This window comes from Camelina sativa, chromosome 11 (genome assembly GCF_030686135.1).
Source record: "Camelina sativa cultivar CO46 ecotype springtype chromosome 11, ASM3068613v1".
NCBI classification, from domain to species: Eukaryota; Viridiplantae; Streptophyta; class Magnoliopsida; order Brassicales; family Brassicaceae; genus Camelina; species Camelina sativa.
Genome location: NC_141890.1, coordinates 36,946,443 through 36,964,997, shown reverse-complemented (window position 1 = coordinate 36,964,997; position 18,555 = coordinate 36,946,443). Strand labels below are relative to the sequence as shown.

The window sequence follows — 18,555 nt, the reverse complement described above, 5'->3', positions numbered from 1 at the left end:
AGATCTTCAAAGGGAAAGATTCATATTATTAAAACTCAATACCAGTTTTATGTTCCAAAGATAAAGAGAATACAAAGATACTTGAAAGAACTTTATTTCTGACTAGTGCTTTACCATAGCTTTTAAAAATTCCACCTCTCTAATAAAAAAAGCCAACCCTTTGAAGACATAAATTGAGCTTTGAGTTTAGGGGTTGCTGCAATACCACTTCTTTTTGGTGTTCACAACTTTGAAGGCTTTGGGAAGATGTCGGGTGTAAATTTCTGAGCTGCACTGAGACTACCCTTGATCTTCATCGCACCCCTGCATCAACATATTCAACATTCACAGAATTCAGAGATCATCTTCTTGAACCAAATCAAATTCACACAAAAGCTTGTAACAGTGGATTTCGTGGTTCAGACAGAAGATAAAACTTCTAAACAAAACTTGTAATGACATATTTTTGAGGATTCAGAGATCAACTAACTGAACCAAATCTTAGTTACACAAGAGCAAATGAGATATAGAGGAATGATATGAACAAACCTAATGAAAGCAATCTGAGGATTCATCTTCCCAGTAGCAACTTTGACAAAATCATCATCCTTGAAGGAAAACGTAGCATCCACTTTCCCTCCTTCATATTTCCCTAATTTTCAAAAGTCCAACCACAAACGCAAAAGTCGAAAAATCAATTACTTTTCACTTTTTGACTAAAACCAAAATCTCAGATTCTCTTCATTTCAATTCCCAATTGCCACAATCAACAAGAAAAAGCTAACCTTTATTAGTGTAAAAATCAAATTTCAAGATTCTCTTTTTCTAAATTCCCAATTACCATAATTCTCACTTTTGACTAAAATCAAATACTCAGATTATTTAATCTGAATTCCCAGTTTTGCCATCATCTCAACAAAGAGCTAACCTTTGGGTGTAAAAATCAAATCTTTATGTACCCAATTACTCAAAATCAACAAGAAAGAGCTAACCTTTGGTGACTTCGCCTTTCTTCAGATCGACGATGTAAGTAACCTCTTCAAACCCTAATTTCTGAAATTTCCAAATCTTTCACAATCAGCACAAACGCAAAACAGAGGAAGAACGATGCAAGAGGTCTCTAAACAAAAAAGGACCAACCTTTGGAGCGATGTTGATCTGATAAACGAGTCCGATCTTCTCGGTGACCTCTTTACCGGCGTCGGAAGAGAGATGCTCCTTCATCATGTCCATGATTGCGTCGGATTTGAGTTGGGTTTTCGCCATTTTTGTTGAAGGCAGTGGAGTGAAATCGGAGAAGAAGAAGGTGAAAAGGTGGGATTTTTAAGGATGGAGTTTGGTAGTGAGAGACAAAGGAGATGACGTGATCGATAAGTATGGAAAGATTGAGATTTTTTTGGTTAGAGAATGGCACGCTTCCCTATTCGCTTGTTCTCGCACACTCTGTATTTGTATATATTTTTTTTTATTTCTTTTTTGGGAGATTTAGCAGAGTAAATTGTTTTGACCAAAAATAAACAGAGTAGTAAATAATTATCAAATAAAGCATAAAAATCAGATATTCACAATGTTAATTTTTTTGCTATATTATATATCATCATGCCATTAAACATATGTTTATAATATATAAGAATTGTGTAAATATTTGTAAAAAAACTAGAAAGTGGAGAAAAATAAAGCTATCATATATTTAATGAAACAACAATTATTTTCAAGAGTTACAATTATTAGGATAAAAAAATAAGAGTTTTTTTCCCAAAAACAAACACAAAATTTTAAAGGTTTTTTAAATCAAGAGGTTATTCAATTTTTGGTGTTAAATTAGATTAAAAGTTGGTATATATTATTAATTTCAATTATAGTATAATATAATTAATAATATATAGATATATTAAAACTTGAGACTATGTTGTTAGTGTTAAATTATAAATTCATGTTACTGATTAAAGCCAGAAGGATTTGGTGCATATTATTATTTAGAAAAATGGTGAAATTTGTTAAACAAAGGTATATCCAAAAAAAGAAGGATACAATATTAATCAAGTGCTCAAAAATTAAAATTATGTATATATCTAAGAGAAATGTATAAGCTTACTTTAAATAAAACATATTAAAGAAAACTTATTATGAACATCACACACACCAAAAAAGAATAGTGAAAAGTACTAAGAAAAAATTGAGAAAGCTATTTGTAATAAAAATAATTATAATAGTAGTGATAGATATTGTAGAATTTTTTTATTAAAAATTAAAAAGAGTTATATTTTTACATAAGTACACATATTTAAAAGGTAGATTAATCTTATGAGTTTGTAGATTTAGGAAAATTAAAATAAAAGAACACTATATAAAAAGTGGAAACATAGTAGACTATACATATTTTAAGTAAATATATATATATATGTGAACATAATTTTTTTTTCCAAACAATTAAGATAAAATGTAATATTTAAGTAGGATATAAACAAGTCCAGTTATGAGATTCATTACTAGGAAGCAAAACATACGTGTAGTACAACATTGTCAAAGAAACTTCGCGACAAAGGGTGGATATATTCTCTAAAATTTATTTACGTCTATGTTAGTGTGACAACCCGTCCCGTGGACCCGACCAGCCCCTCCCCCGCCCCCGACTAGCTTGCCCTATAGGCCCCAAAATGGCCCTGCAGGGTATCGATCATAACCCCTCACCGTGGATAGGAACTCACATCCAAATCCACCAATAGGTTATTAGTGCGTCAGACGTTCCTCGAACCCTAGTTCCCACCTTTCCACATTTTAACAACCTTCCCACAGGACAAGCTGTCACCAATTGGTCAAGTGGATTTGGATGTCCACAGTGATGAGTTAGGATCGATGTCCTGCAGGGCCAGCTTGGGGCCTATGAGGACAGGCTAGTGGGGTCCACGAGATGGGTTGTTACAATTAGTAATTAATGATCACTCAACTGATTAAAAAAAGTATTGGAAGATGGAAAAGATGAAAAATAGTTATGATATTTCTACATAATCAATATATTATAAGTGAGATAATAAAATGTGAAAAGAGAGTAGATGTAAGTGATGACGAGTGTACACTGAAAAAAAAAAGAATTAATTGTGAAAAATACTAAAAAAAATAGATAAATTATATATTTCTTAATAAAACAAATTTGACATCTATATAGATTTTTATTTTTAATATTGGATAATTATAATTATATTTAACGGTCCGCATTAATAGCAATAAAAAGTATAGTCCGCGCAACGCGCTGGTTATAAATCTAGTGTATATATATAACTATTGTTAAACTTGTTATTCATGGTAATTCTTAAAATGAAAAGCAAATTTCAGATATGAGATATCTAGTTATTTGGTGTGATTTGTTGGATCAATCAACGTGTAAGATGGATTCAAATGCCATCATCAACACAGGGGAGGGGAGTAAGGGTTTGGTACTAAAGACTTCAAGGAAGCTAGAATAAATTTGCACCACACACAATCAGAAACTTCTAGGGAGTTTTGTGTGTTTTTTTTCCAACTTTTTAATGGTTTCTTCCGTATGCAAGTCAAAATACAGATCGTCTTGCATTAATTTTTTAATGGTTATCCTGTATACAAGTCAAAATACAGATCCCACGACTCGTTTTGAGCCCAAACTATTCGATTTAACCGAAAAAAACAAACATAGCCATAGAAACCCAAAACACTTAGTAAAACCACTGAACCAAGAACCATAGGTGATGTTTTGTATTTGTTTCGGGGTACCATTCGATTTTGGAATTTTACCCGAACCGAACCGTGAACTGTTCGGTTCCTATCTAGTAGCCAAACCGAACTAAATTCCAATCTCGGGTTGGTTCTTCGGTTCATGTTAATATGCCAAGCCTAAATTGTGGAACATAAAAAAACTTTATAAATAGAGGTAACAACCACTAAACCATCAAAAACTAATTTGAGGTCGTTCTAAGGTTTTACAGTACAAATGAATCCACTCACACATGAGCAAATATATATTTTATAGTTAGGGATATAATGATGAAGACACTTGTAACTAAAAGATGGTAAATTTGACTTATATGTTATGCAAGTATATACATTACAAAATTCTCATAAAAGCTTCACTATCTGACTTCTCAAGAAACAGACTTCAAATTTATGTCATGTTCCAGGAGTTTATTGAGTGGAACAACCTATGCAAAAGGAACAATTCGGGTCAATAACTCATCGCATTCAGTGATATGATCAAAACTCTAGTAGTGGACGGAAAAGTTACCTGATCGGTACTCGATGATCCTCCGCTCATCACTGTCTTCATCTTCTTCGAGCTTCCATTTTCGCCTTTTGTTCCTTCATTGACAAAGTTCTGATCCGATACCTCTGCTTTAAAACATCACAAGAAAAAAATTAGAATAGAAACAAAATATCTAAACAGAGGAATAAAACTCATTCAAATAAAATTAATACCTTCTCCAACGCTGATTTGGTCGTGGTCACGCAAATGAGAGCAAATCTGTTTGAGACTTGAGGCTGAACCAGAGCTGCATATGACCATTACTGTCTTCCCATTTGACCTGACCACTTGACTTTCGAGCTCGGAACTACCTTCACCCGTAACCTGAATTTGTGTCTTTATTAAAGGTTTATAATGCTTGATCCATGGACTCCTAAGAAACTCATGAGAACCACCACCGTGTCTTAAGTTACTCCGATGTTCAGGTTGTTTCACATTAATCTTCTGCCAGAAACCATCATGAAGAACCTTGAACTAAACATATATAGAAAAGATAAAAATTTCAATGAAAAGTGATATTACAACTTCAGCTATAATTAAGAAAATAAATGTCTCATACCTGTTCTTGAGACGGTTTCCTACCGCTGCTACCGAACCTCGTGGATTCGGATACATTGTCCTTCTTCCCGAGAGTGCCAAGGGAACTATATAACTGATCTACGAATGAAGTTTCCATAGATTTAAGGTATAAACTATGCTTCTCATTAGTCCATTCGGTATCCATATACTCTTTCCCCGCAGAGTACTGCAACAAAGATTTAACAGAAACTCATCAGCTAATTGCAAAAAAAAAACGAGTTTGTCACAAATTTGTCATCACACACGAGTACACAACTCAAGATTCTTTGTAAAAAGGCTAATCTATAACAATCTAATCATCTCTATAATGAAGCATGAACATCAAAAGCAAGTAACTACTTCATTCTCCAATGCCAAATTCATCAACAAGACTATGTAAATCGAACAATTTCAAAACATATGTTCCACAAATAATAATCAACAGAAACCAAACTAATTCCGTCAAAAAACGTAATACCGCCATGAAAACCGCTCTATAATTCAGATCTGAACAACGAATACGACGGTGATTCAGATTCCGGCGAAGAAAAACAGACATGCAATCATAATAATAAAATAAAAAAAAGTGAGATATAAAATGATGTATACCATGGACGAAGTAGTCTCTCCCTCCACGGAAGAAGCATCGTCGGAAGAATCGTCAGAGTCGTCGGAGCAACGACGGCTACTATAGCGTCCTCTGTAATCACCAACCATTGGCTTATCTTTGTGGAGAGAGAGAGAGAGAGAGAGAGAGAGAGAGAGAGAGAGAAGGAGAAGAAGAAAATGAAAAAAAAAAAAAATATCAGAGAGAAAGAGAAGATGAGGAAGGTGAAACCAAAAAAAAATATCAAAAGAACGATACAGTTGTAGACGCTTTTACACGTGGGTAAAGTTGCCACGTCATCACCGGTCAATTTGGCGGAATGAAGCTTTTTTTTTTTTCCGTTTAGATATTTCAAACACGTAAAAAAAATATCGCAGATATTTTCTGCCAACTGCAAAATATCTTTGCACCGTCCTATTCTCTTTGATTATTCCCTTTTTTTTTTTTTTGTTGTTGCTTTTGGTTTAACATCTCTGACTTTTTTTCTTGTTTTTTAATCATTATTTCATCCAATGGGAAGTTGGCAGCTCATTCTTATGCATAAGTTTTTATATTAAGCATTTGTTTATAGATGAGATTCACTTTTCTATTTTCTATTAGAATAATTGTATTGTATCACATGCTATGAGATTAACTATTGATTACGAAAATAGCAATAACTTGACTTATTCATGTCCCTTTTGGACATTTTAGTTTTTTAATGAATGTTTTAATTCATTAGATAAAGATTTTCATGATTTCTTAATATATATGTGACTTATTCATTAGATAAAGATTTTCATGATTTCTTAATATATCATTTTTGTTTTTTTATAAATTTTGGGTTGAATATTTATTTGAATATATATACATATTTAGGCATTAAAAATTAAAATTACCTATACATATGTAAAATTACTCACACTTACACAATAATCTAAGATATCTAATATATTAAAGAAGAAGTCGAAATAGCTCACAGCCAATCTCATAAAAATTGACGTCGTTTATCTTTAATGAAATTACCCTTAAAATTTTTTTGCTAAAACGCACCACATTCATACTTAGACTTAAGATTACTAATTTGCCATTAATAAGATTCAAAACTGGACATTTTTACCCTTTTCTAAGTTTTAATTTAAAAAAAATAATAAAAAAACGAAAATTAAAAAAAAACGAAATTTGTTTTACAAAATCGGAAATCTAATATATTTACACAATATCTCTTTTTAAAAAATGGAAGATAAATATTAGAATATATTACGAATATTTGTTTAAAGAAAATTTCTATTTTTTTAAATATTTAAATGGTAAAGATAATTATGACGATTTTCCTTCTAAGCTATATATATAGAGGCTCAGCCAAAATAGTAGAAGTCGGATTCATTAAGCTAAAAATATATTTTGAGAGTATAATGTTTCTTTTGTATTATTTTGGTTCTAATGAATCAACTGTACTATTGTATGATTTGATTTGTTTTTTCATGTTGATGTACTATCCATATGCTTTGGTGCTTTGCATGATTAATTTTTATGCTGCTATAATTTTTAATTATTATGTTGAATCATATCAAAAGTTTTACTCATTTTGTACTGTTTGGTTGTGTTTTAGGTGTACATGCCATGGACCATGGATGTTTTTTGTATATAAAAAACAAGATTGGACGAACAAGTTGATGAAGCAAGCAAAATAATCAAATCGGTAAAGTATTTTTAATAATTGTATTTATTTTATTTTTTATAGTGGTGATTGTTATTCAATTTTATTCTCTTGGTTAAACATGATCATATTTTTATTCCATGATTTTTTATTCTACAAGCAAATGAGCAAAGACAACTTTTGACAATTTTATATGATTCATCGGATTCTAATTTTTATGTTTTTTTTGTAGTGGTTGTTTGGAAAGCAAGATCAAGCAATCATAGACTTTGTCTATGGATCCTCTATCTTTAAAACATATAGGTTGTATTATTTTCTATATTTTGTTTTATAGTTTAGTAATTTGAAATAAAATTTTATATGTAATCTAATACATATTTTTTTTTGTTTCAGTTGAATTCATGGATGATCATTGATCATAATTGTGGATCTACAAAACTGAATACAATGAAATTCAGGTATTAATTTTTGCTAATCTGAATCTTTAATTTTTAAAAATAATATTGTTGCTAATATTATTTGTAATGATTATAGTTGCATAAAAATTATGGTGGATTCTATTCATAAAAAAAATTATGGTAATTTTCTAAAGACTTTGATTTCTTTCTATTTATAAATAAATTAAATATTTTTATGACTAATATTTAAATAAATATTTGTGACTAATATTTCTTCGTAAATATTTGTGACTAATATTCCTTCTTCCTCCTAAATTGATAGCAAGAAGAAGGAAGGAATATTAATTGGATTTGGGACTTTATATCTCAGAGATTTTTCAAGAATGAAAGAGATTAAGGAAGATTAGGAAGAGTTTTTTTAACAATTTACGATTATTGTTTATTTGAAATTGCTTTAGATGGATAAATAATATATAATAAATAGTAAATTTCTCATTTTGTTTAATAAAAAAAATCAGAAATCTAAATTTTATGTCTCATTTAAAATTTAAAATTAAAAGAAAATAAATACTAGAATATATCACAAATATTTCTTTGAGAATATCACTGTTTTTAAAATTAGTAAATTTCTACAGACCTTTTGTTTCACTTTTAAAATTATTTTTCTTTTAAAAACGAAAATTAGAAGAAAAAAAACAGAAATCAAATATTCATATCCAATTTAATTTTTTTTAAATGAAAAATGAATACTTAAATCTTTGTAAATATTTGTTTCAAGAAAATTTATATTTTCTAAAATGTTAATTTCTATAGATAATTATGACGGTTTGATTTGGATAGAAGGAATTGAAAATCTCGAGAGGATATACTACAAATATCCATTTAATTTGATGATATGACACAATCTTTTGTGATCTCGACAAAATCTCATAGGGTTGATGTAAATCTCCAGAAAACCCATGTTATTCCGGTTGGATACTCTATCACCAAAAAGAGCAACAAAGATTCTAAATAAGACAAAAGGTCATGACAATTAAAATGTATATATATTGAAAATATAAACGAGTAATTTTAACAAATTATTTTTCTTTCAGTTTTAAAAATAAACTATTTAAAAAATGAATTATTATTTTTAAACGAAAATTAGAAAATCTCAAAAATAAATAATCGAATCCCATTTTAAATTATTAAAAATGGAAAATAAATACTATTTTTAAAGATTAAATTATAGCTTCTCTTTTAGTTGATTCTTTTCCATTTACATTTTTGTTGGAATCCTTTTTAGCCATATAATTAATTTACTTTTTGGTTTGTTAAATTAGTTGAACTATTATTTAAAAATATATTTTCCCACTCAAATTTATAAAAGAATTGAATTAGTGATATATTTGACCACAAAAAAGTTTAGACAATAATTCTTTTTAAAAAAAAAATTTCCCACACAATTCAAATTGTTATATGGTTAATTGAATGTAATTTATTTTTCGCAAAACAAAATTATAAATAAGTGTTTAACTTTACTGTTGTAGGTCTAATGTTGACACAAGCTCAGATAAAAAATATATGTTTAACTGAAATAGAATTGATGTTGCGATCGAATGGAACGTCTCTTACGGCGTTTGAGAAAATGCCTAAACCAGATAATAGTATGATGAACACAGGTGTAAATAGGTTTATCGCAGATGAGAGAATATATAAGCCTCATAAACAACAGGAATGGTACAATGAGTTGTTACCTATGCTAACTGAGGAGCAAAGACGTGTTTATGAAGAAATCATTCACTCTGTGAATCACGACTCATTCAAGATTTGGTATTCCAATCAATCTTAATAAATATTTTGTGTGTACTATTGATGTCGAATCGGATCTTGCTGACTTAATTAGAGAAGCAAAGCTCATAATATGGATATTGAAGTAATAATTTTAAGAAATACTAATATTAAATACATATCTAAAATTCCATCTTTATTTTTTTTTACAGGTGAGGAGAGACGATATCTTAGGTCTGATAGTATTGAAACGTCAGATACAAGTGCTCATGATAATATGATCTACACTCAGGAATTTCTAAACAGTATACAAGTTTATGGATTGCCAAGCCATGTTTTAACGTTGAAAATAGGAGCACCTTCATGTTGCTAAGGAATATAGATCCTAAGGGAGGTTTGTGTAACAGTACGAGGTTAATTATTACTCAGATGGCCAATCATGTAATCAAAGCAAGAATAGTGACAGGAAATAAGGTTGGTAATAGAGTACTTATCCCTAGGATGTATGTTAGTCCACCTGATGCAAAGTTTCTCTTTCGTATGAGGCGACGACAGTTTCCTGTTACTGTGGATTTGCAATTACTATAAACAAAAGTCAAGGTCAGACGCTAGAACATGTTGGATTGTTTCTACCGAAACCGGTTTTCACACATGGACAGCTTTATGTTGCCTTCTCTCGAGTCACAACCAGAAAAGAATTAAAGGTGTTAATTACAAATAAAGATGGAAAATGCCAGAATAAAACACTTAATTTTGTTTTTCGAAGAAGTATTTGAGACTGTATAATGATGGTTTGTAGTTGGATAATTGTTTTGGATATTTAGACTTGAATTATATTTCTTCTCTTAAATATAGTAATTTTTAATATCTTTAACACTACCTCTATTTTATAGTCAGATATAGACTTTCACATGGGAGAAACCCATTTTCTAATTTAGACTTATTCTATATTATAAAATAATAGATAAATACATTCTAGATGGTCTAAGAACATATTATTTAAAATTTTCACATGATTATATTTTATTTGGTTTCAACAATGTTGTTTGAAAACATATAATTGTTAGCTGTATCATAAAGTGTATATATAATTTATACATCATATCTATTAACTACAAAATTTACCTTTAATCTGTAATTATATATACCGGGATGTCAGCCCATACGTTATCGTACGGGAAAATGAAAATTTAAAATGACTGACTTTATGGTAATTCTTTAACTGTATAGTATAAAAATCATAAATAATGACTAAGATTAATCAACCAAATAGTTAAATAAAATATTTGTTGTATATATAAAATGAAAAATCGATTCAGTGAAAATAAGAGAATAATTTTAAACATATATAAATCTAAGTTTACTGAATCATACTCAGATAATCAATTTTGAAAGATATTCACATTAAAAAAATTTTTAATCATTATTCTATCAAAATTTGTAAAAAATAATAAGAGAATCAGGGAGAAAGAGCTATAGCTGCAACAAACTAAATTGACTAAAAAGATAAATCTAAAAAAAATAGAAATCACAATTAATTACCTAAATTAATACTTGGAAGAGATGATCAATACATGTAGATGGAAAACGACACCAAATAAAAGTTAGATGAATAAATCAATAAATAAAACAATTCAAAAAAATTTAACAATGATGAGTGAATCAATGTTGATTAATAAATTGAAAGAAAATAATACTTATAATTTTTAAATTTGGAGGTGTTAAACAATACTCAAAGAACAAAAACTCTTTTCAAGGTCCATAATATATATATGTCCATAATAAATGTGAACATTGAAAGTTGTGAATACGGCGAGAAAATACAATTGTTGGATTAAAATATTACAACTTTTAAGATCATTAATAAATCTAAACAGTTAGATGAGATAATAAAAAAATCTTATCCCTTATATTTAAATTGACACCTAAAAGTGAGTTTGCTATAATATATAAACATATAAATCTATGAAAAAATAGAAATCACAATCAATTACCTAGATTAATAATTGGAAGAGATGATTGATGCATGAATAAATGGAAAACGACACCAAACAAAAGTTAGATGAAGGAATCAATAAATAAAACAATCCAAATTTTTAACAAAGATGAGTGAATCATGTTGATTAATAAATTAAAAGAAAACAATACTCATAATTTTTAAAATTTGGAGGTGTGAAATAATACTCAAAGAACAAAAACTCTTTTCAAAGTCCATAAAAATATGTATATATATAAAAACAAAAAGGTGTGAAAACAAAGAGGTATGAAACAAAAAGGTGTAAAACAAAAGGATGCGAAAACTAACAAGTGCAAAGATTGAAAGCTAGGGGTACGACGAAAAAACACAATTGTTGGATTAAAATATTGCAACTTTATCTAAACAAAAAAGTGTAAAACAAAAAGGTGTGAAACCTAACGGGTGCCAATATGGAAAACTGGGGATGCGACGAAGAAACACAATTGTTGGATCAAAACTTTGCAACTTTTGAGATCATTAACAAAAGGTGAGATAATTTATAATACTCAAAGAACAAAAACTCTTTTCAAAGTCCATAAAGATATGTATATATATAAAAAAACAAAGACGTGTGAAGACAAATAGGTGTGAAACAAAAAGATGCGAAAACTAACAAGTGCAAACATTGAAAGGTAAGGGTATGCCGAAGTAACACAATTGTTAGATCAAAACATTGCAACTTTATATAAACAAAGAGGTGTAAAAAAAAAAGGTGTGAAAACTAACGGGTGCCAACATGAAAAGTTGGGGGTGCAACGAAGAAACACAATTGTTGGATCAAAACTTTGCAAATTTTGAGATCATTAACAAAGGGTGAGATCAATAATGATACTCAAAGAACAAAACTGTTGGATCACAATTGTTGGATCACAACTTTGAAAATTTTGAGATCATTAACAAAGGGTGAGATCATTAATGATACTCGAAGAGCAAAAACTTTTTTCAAAGTCCATAAAAATCTGTATATATATAAAAACAAAAATGTGTGAAAAACAAAGAGGTGTGAAACAAAAATGTGCAAAAACTAACAAGTGCAAACATTGAAAGCTAGGGGTACGACGAAGAAACACAATTGTTGGATCAAAACATTACAACTATATATAAACAAATAGGTGTCAAACAAAAAGGTGTGAAAACTAACAGGTGCCTACATGGAAAGTTGGGGTGCGACAAAGAAACACCATTGTTGGATCAAAACTTTGCAACTTTTGAGATCATTAACAAAGGGTGAGATCAATAATGATATTCAAAGAACAAAAATGTTGGATCACAATTGTTGGATCACAACTTTGAAAATTTTGAGATCATTAACAAAGGGTGAGATCATTAATGATACTCAAAGAGCAAAAACTTTTTTCAAAGTCCATAAAAATCTGTATATATATAAAAACAAAAATGTGTAAAAACAAAGAGGTGTGAAACAAAAAGGTGTGAAACAAAAAAGTGCAAAAACTAACAAGTGCAAACATTGAAAGCTAGGGGTACGACGAAGAAACACAATTGTTGGATCAAAACATTACAACTATATATAAACAAATAGGTGTAAAACAAAAGGTGTGAAAACTAACAGGTGCCTACATGGAAAGTTGGGGTGCGAAAAAGAAACACAATTGTTGGATCAAAACTTTGCAACTTTTGAGATCATTAACAAAGGGTGAGATCATTAATAATACTCAAAGAAAAAAAAAACTCTTTTCAAATTCCATAAAAATTTGTATATACATTTTTTTTTGAAAGAGGTTTTCTATTTAAATGCAAAAGAGAAATAAAATGTTACAAAAGCCCAGCGCTTTAGAGTTTAGATTAGGGAGCCTAGTAAAAGGCGAGCCCAATAATACAACACAATAGTCAAAAGAACTTAGTAAGAACCTAGAGATAGGGTTTGTAGCCGATGGAATAGTGAAACGTCGTAGGGTGTACGGCGTCTTAACTTGAGAACCAGAGATCGAACATCGACGATGATAAGGAAGGGTTTGATTCCCTAATGTTTGTAATCTTGTTACGTATGATAGAGTCCACCTGTCGGAGCAGGGCGTCAATTGATCGGAATTGACGATGATGTAGGCGACGATTGCGTTCCTCCCAAAAAAGATACAATGTACACTGTCAGGCTAATAGCGTTAGACGAGTCAAAGCATTCGGTCCCCTTAAAGATTGCATGCGTTCCAGTGTCGTATCCCAGGAAGGGTAGGGTTGGCATCGGCATCTAGTGGCGATTTGAGTCCAGATAGCGAAGGCGTAGGTGCAGTTGAAGAACAGGTGGTCCCTGCTTTCAGGCGAAGCGTCGCATAGAAGGCAAAGTGGGTCTGTTTGTAGTCCCCATCCCAGGAGACGATCGCGAGTAGGACAACGGTTTAAGGTGAGTAGCCAAGTGTGGAACTTGTGCTTCGGGATCCCGTCGACGAACCAGACTGCTTTAGCCCATGGTACAAGAGGGGAAGCAGACCGAAGGAGACCATAAACCAGCCCAGTTGAGTATCGTGTATACACCTTGCCTTCTACTTCCCATTCAAATCGATCCTCTTCATCTGTTAAAGTAAGTGTTGTAAGGTGGGTTAGGAGAGAAACCTGATTATCAGTCCGTGCATGAGGGAGCAACCATTGACCACGAAGGAAGAGCTGTTGGAGTGTTGCAGTTGATGGGATCCCCAGTCGTGAGTCCCTTCCCGAGCACAGATAGTCAGAGAGTTTCCCATATGGAGACCAATTATCAGACCAGAATCGACAGGTAACACCATTGCCCACCCTTAACTTTATCCAGCTATAAACATCATCCCTGAACTTGAGTAGCTTATTCGCCATCCAGGAGTAGTTTTGGCGCTTCTTCAGTGTCCAGAACTTGTTCACCGGACCCTTGAGGAAATAGAGTTTGAACCACACAACCCACACTGACCCTGATCGGAAGAAAAGAAGCCAGATTAACTTGATGGAGCAAGCTCTGTTCCAGAAGAAAAGATCCCGTATCCCTAGGCCTCCTTGGTCTTTTGGTTTGGTGACAGTATCCCAGGCAACACGAGCAGTGTGATGTCCCTCGGCACAGCCTTTCCAGAGATAAGCACTACAGAGAGAGTGGATTTTGGAGATGCACTTCTTGGGGAGTACGAAAGAGGAGCACCAGAAGTTAGATAGTCCTGCAATAACCGTGTTGATCAATAACAGGCGTCATGCAAAAGATAAGTGCTTAGAACACCAATTATTGATTTTTCCTTTCACTTGCTGCAAAAGGGGCTCACAGTCTTGTAGTGTCAATTTTTTGGTGCAGAGAGGGACTCCAAGGTAGCGCACTGGTAAGCAGCCATGAGTTAGACCCGTTGAGAGTTTAATGGTGTCAATCTCTAGCTCAGATAGCCCGCCTGCAAAGAAGGAAGTTTTGTGGAGGCTAATGGCCAGACCAGATCTGTTCTCAAACTCCTTAAGGACCTGCAGGATATTTTGGACCGAGGAGAGCGAGCCATCAGAGAAGATAAGAAGATCATCAGCGAAACAAAGGTGAGTTAGCTTTGCCTGGTCACAGTTATGATGGTATTTAAACTTTCCCTCCTCCGCTGCCTTGTTCAGCATTAATGATAAGGTGTTCATTGCTATGACAAACAGGTAAGGAGACAATGGATCCCCTTGCCGGAGTCCACGCTTACCCTTAAAGTAGCCATGAACCATTCTGTTATACCCGATGGTGAAGTTTGTGGTACAGACGCATGCTTGAAGCCACCGTAAGTATTGGTCAGGGAGAGAGATCCCCTTGAGACAGTTGAACAGGAAGTCCCATGAGATTATGTCAAAAGCCTTGGCGATGTCTACCTTGATTACTAGGCGCTTGGGACCTGCAGCCTTATGATATCCATTGACTAGTTCAGCTGCTAAAATGGTGTTCTCCAGCAGAAGCCTGTCCTGCACAAATGTTGTTTGGTTAGGGAGTATCAGATCAGGGAGGATAGGTTTGAGTCTGGCCACTAGCAACTTGGATATCACTTTGTAGAGCGTGTTGAGGCAGGAGATGGGACGGTAATCCACAATCTTGGAAGCACCAGGGTGTTTAGGGACTAGTGTCAGGATAGCTGCGTTTGTGGTAGCCGGCAAGAAGGAAGTGTGAAAAAAGTTGGTGACTGCTGCAGTGACTTCAGGGCCTAGGATTCCCCAGGTGGATGTGTAAAAGCCGGAAGAGAGACCATCGGGACCCGGAGCTTTGTTCGGATTGATCTTCATCATCACCTTTGCTATCTCCTCAAGAGTGGGAATGGATATCATCATTTGAGAGTGGGCGCTAGAACAGAGGTAAGGGTTTAATGATTGTAACCATTCCTAGGAAGACCATAGCGGAGGTGAAACAGAGTGGTTTGGCGACAGGATTGAAGTAAAGTGAGCTATGGCGTGGTCGCTCATTTCACATGGATCCAGTAATAAGTCACCAGATTCCAGGAGGAAAGACCGGATGGTGTTGTAACTTGCTCTAGCCTGACAAATTTTTTGGAAGTAAGAGGTATTGAGATCTCCCTCCTTGAGCCAATTCACTCGTGATTTCTGCTTGAAGTAACTTTCCTCAATGTCCCTCAGAAACGTCCATTTGTCGTGGAGGTCCTTTTCAAGCTGGAAAGTTTGTTGTGATGGTTGATTTAAGGCCTGTACCTGCACATCTTGCAACAAACGGTTAGTTTCACTCACTCGCTCTTGTATTTTTGAAAAATTCTCTCGATTTATGGTTTTTAGGTCTCCCTTAATGGTCTTTTGCTTCCAGCAGAGATCAGTAAGATTGAGAGCAAAGCTTCCGGTCTGAGTCCAAGCTTCATGTACCAGCTGGAGGAAGTTAGGGTGTTTAGTGAGGTAGTTAAAGAACTTGAAAGGGCGGGTGCCTGCTTTGGGGAGTTGATACGCGAGGTCAACTAGGCTTGGGCAATGGTCTGATGGTAGAGGGGGAAGGAAAGTAACAACGCTATCTGGAAAGAGGGTGATCCAGTGGTTGTTGACAAGGACACGGTCAAGCTTCTTGGCAATGGGGTTAGAGGGCTGGTTGTTGCTCCAAGAAAAAAGAGGGCCTTGGAAACGAAGGTCAAATAGGTCCATTTGAGACAGACAGTCTTTCAGCTCCGACATTGGTGGGGACAGGCTGTTGACTGAGGGAGAAGAATGCTCATTGTGATGAATGATCTGGTTGAAGTCTCCTCCAACAATCCAAGGACAGGTGTCAAGAGAGAAAGACTGCTGAATACGTAAGAGCTCAACCCAGAGGTTAGTTCTTTCTTCCCTTAAATTTGAAGCATAGACCGATGTATAGACAAACTGAAGTTTATTGGCAATATTGACTTCACAAGTTAAGGATTGTCTTGACTGATGCAACACTCTTACCAACGCAGGGTCCTTCCAGATAACGATGATGCGACCATCCTCATCAGACGAGTGGTTCGTAGTATAGTTCCATCCAGGGCAAACCGATGTCATTACTCGGTTCAGATTAAGTTCTTTTACATGTGTTTCCAAAATAGCTCCAAAAATCGGCTGGTAACTCCGAAGCCAACTACTAAAAGGCTTATGCTTATCTGGATCATTTAAACCTCGGATATTCCAAAAAAAGTGTTTAGTATTCATTAATTACAAGTACGAGGCACACCTGATGGGTGTGATGTTTCCAACGGTAGCTTAGTCATAGGGGGAATAGAGATGGTATGGGGGTTAGTGGCTGAGGACAAAAGAGGGTTAGTGGACAAAAGAGGGTTGGTGGCTGGGGGTAAAAGAGGGGGGGAATGCGTAGGGCTAATAAGGGATGGGTGAGAACGAGAGCGCTTCAGGGATTGAGGTGGTTGTTTATCTGGTGGAGGAGAGAAGGGGTAAGGGAGTCCGGAGGGTGTAGTGATTGCAGGGAGGCCAATAATCATAGGGAGGTTAAGAGATGGGTCTGGTGCTTTTGCTGGCAACATGCTCGGAGCAACTAAGGGTTCGGTATGTATGGGAGCTTTGGGCGAAGAGGGCAAAGAGGGAAGAAGGTTTGGACCTATAGGAGTTGGGATGGAGGTTTGAGTAGCAGCAGGGGCTGTAGTTGGTTCCGGGATGGGAACAGTAGTTGGGTCCAACGACAGGGGAGCAAAGGAGTTGGAGGGGGGGGGGCACCCTCAGTGGCACGGCTGTTGTTCTTGCCAGTAATTTTATTCTTGCGTGTATTATCCTTTGTGCGCATAGAGGAGGAAGCATTAGTAGGAGCTGCTTTAACTGGTGAAGTGGAAGCATCCGTCGTCACCTGCTTCTCTAGTCGGATAGAGTTAGCTTTAGTTGTAGGCGGAGCACAAGGTGGGGGAGGTAGTTGAAGACAGTTCTTAGCAGTGTGTCCTATTTCATGGCAATGAGAACACGAGGGAGGAAGCCAAGGATAAGTGATGGCAACTTCTACGACTTCACCATTATCCCTAGTGTATTCAACAACATTAGGTAATTTTTTAGTAAGGTCGACCAAGACTTTGGCATGGGACACTTTGAGGCTGACTAGATTGATGGTAAAGTCATCCGTCTCTTTTGGTTCTCCCACTAACCCAGCTACAATGCTTATGCCCTCTATTGTTCTCAGGTCCAAGGGGACGTCATGCAAGTGGATCCAAAGAGGAATGGAGTCTAACGGTGGAGTAGCAGAGGAGTAATGAGGGGCCCAAGGAGCAGTGTGGAACATGGAGTCACCAATATACCAAATGCCTTTCTCTAGAACTTTTTCCCTGATGAACTCATTAGGTATTCTGACTAAAACCGAATTAGACAGATGATTCACATGGATTTCAAGCCGGCGCCCTTTTCCCCACATATGGTTTAGAACACTTTGGATTTGGTGAAATAGAGGGGGTCTACCATTGAAGACACAGATGATGAAATCCTTATGGGCCTCTGCTCCTTTCAGGAAAACCGACTCAGGGATGTGGGTAGTGGGACGACCAGTAGCTGTGTAAGACACTGGGGTCAATCGCTTAAGTTTCTTGTCAGCTGTTCTGCGGAGTTTGTCAACAAGTGTTGAGGCGCCCGACTGAGTGGCGACAGTAGGGATTTGGGGCAGCCCTGATTCAGGCGAAGGGGTACCAGTTCGAGGTAGAGGTTGTTCAGGGGGAGCAGTATTGTGTGGCACAGGTGGGTTTGGGGGTTGGTTGGAGGGGGTGGGTGTGGTTTGTTGGGGTGTAGCAGTGGGGCGAGTAGTAGCTTTGTTTGTCAGTAAAGGGGATGTGGATTTGGGGGTGAGGACAGTGAATTTCTCATTCTCAGTAATTTGGTTGGGAGCAGTGTGTTGAGTTTGAACAGTAGCATCAGATCTAGGGTTAGATCGAGGCAGATTAGCAATTGAGTCTTCAA

At 34.7% G+C, this 18,555-nt stretch overlaps 2 protein-coding genes across 5 annotated transcripts; both read right to left on the bottom strand.

Annotated features, from left to right (window-relative positions):
• Position 1: 1 nt before the first annotated feature.
• Positions 2–1,575, bottom strand: LOC104725188 (sterol carrier protein 2). Its single transcript, XM_010443805.3, has 4 exons — positions 1,120–1,575; positions 972–1,032; positions 529–631; positions 2–303 (listed from the first exon to the last, which is right to left on the bottom strand). The coding sequence occupies exons 1-4, from the start codon at positions 1,243–1,245 to the stop codon at positions 222–224; spliced, it is 372 nt and encodes a 123-aa protein (XP_010442107.1). The 5' UTR covers positions 1,246–1,575; the 3' UTR covers positions 2–221.
• A 2,276-nt stretch (positions 1,576–3,851) lies between these two features.
• On the bottom strand, positions 3,852–5,825 carry LOC104725187 (cold-regulated protein 27). 4 transcript variants are annotated; one of them, XM_010443802.3, is made up of 5 exons: positions 5,420–5,825; positions 4,812–4,997; positions 4,426–4,726; positions 4,235–4,338; positions 3,852–4,151 (listed from the first exon to the last, which is right to left on the bottom strand). In XM_010443802.3, the coding sequence occupies exons 1-5, from the start codon at positions 5,525–5,527 to the stop codon at positions 4,095–4,097; spliced, it is 756 nt and encodes a 251-aa protein (XP_010442104.1). In that variant the 5' UTR covers positions 5,528–5,825; the 3' UTR covers positions 3,852–4,094. The 4 variants fall into 4 exon arrangements, with proteins under 4 accessions (XP_010442104.1, XP_010442103.1, XP_010442106.1 ...); XM_010443801.3 differs by having other exon boundaries at positions 4,235–4,341; positions 5,420–5,657; XM_010443804.3 differs by having other exon boundaries at positions 4,235–4,341; positions 4,426–4,696; positions 5,420–5,656.
• Between the last annotated feature and the right edge of the window lie 12,730 nt (positions 5,826–18,555).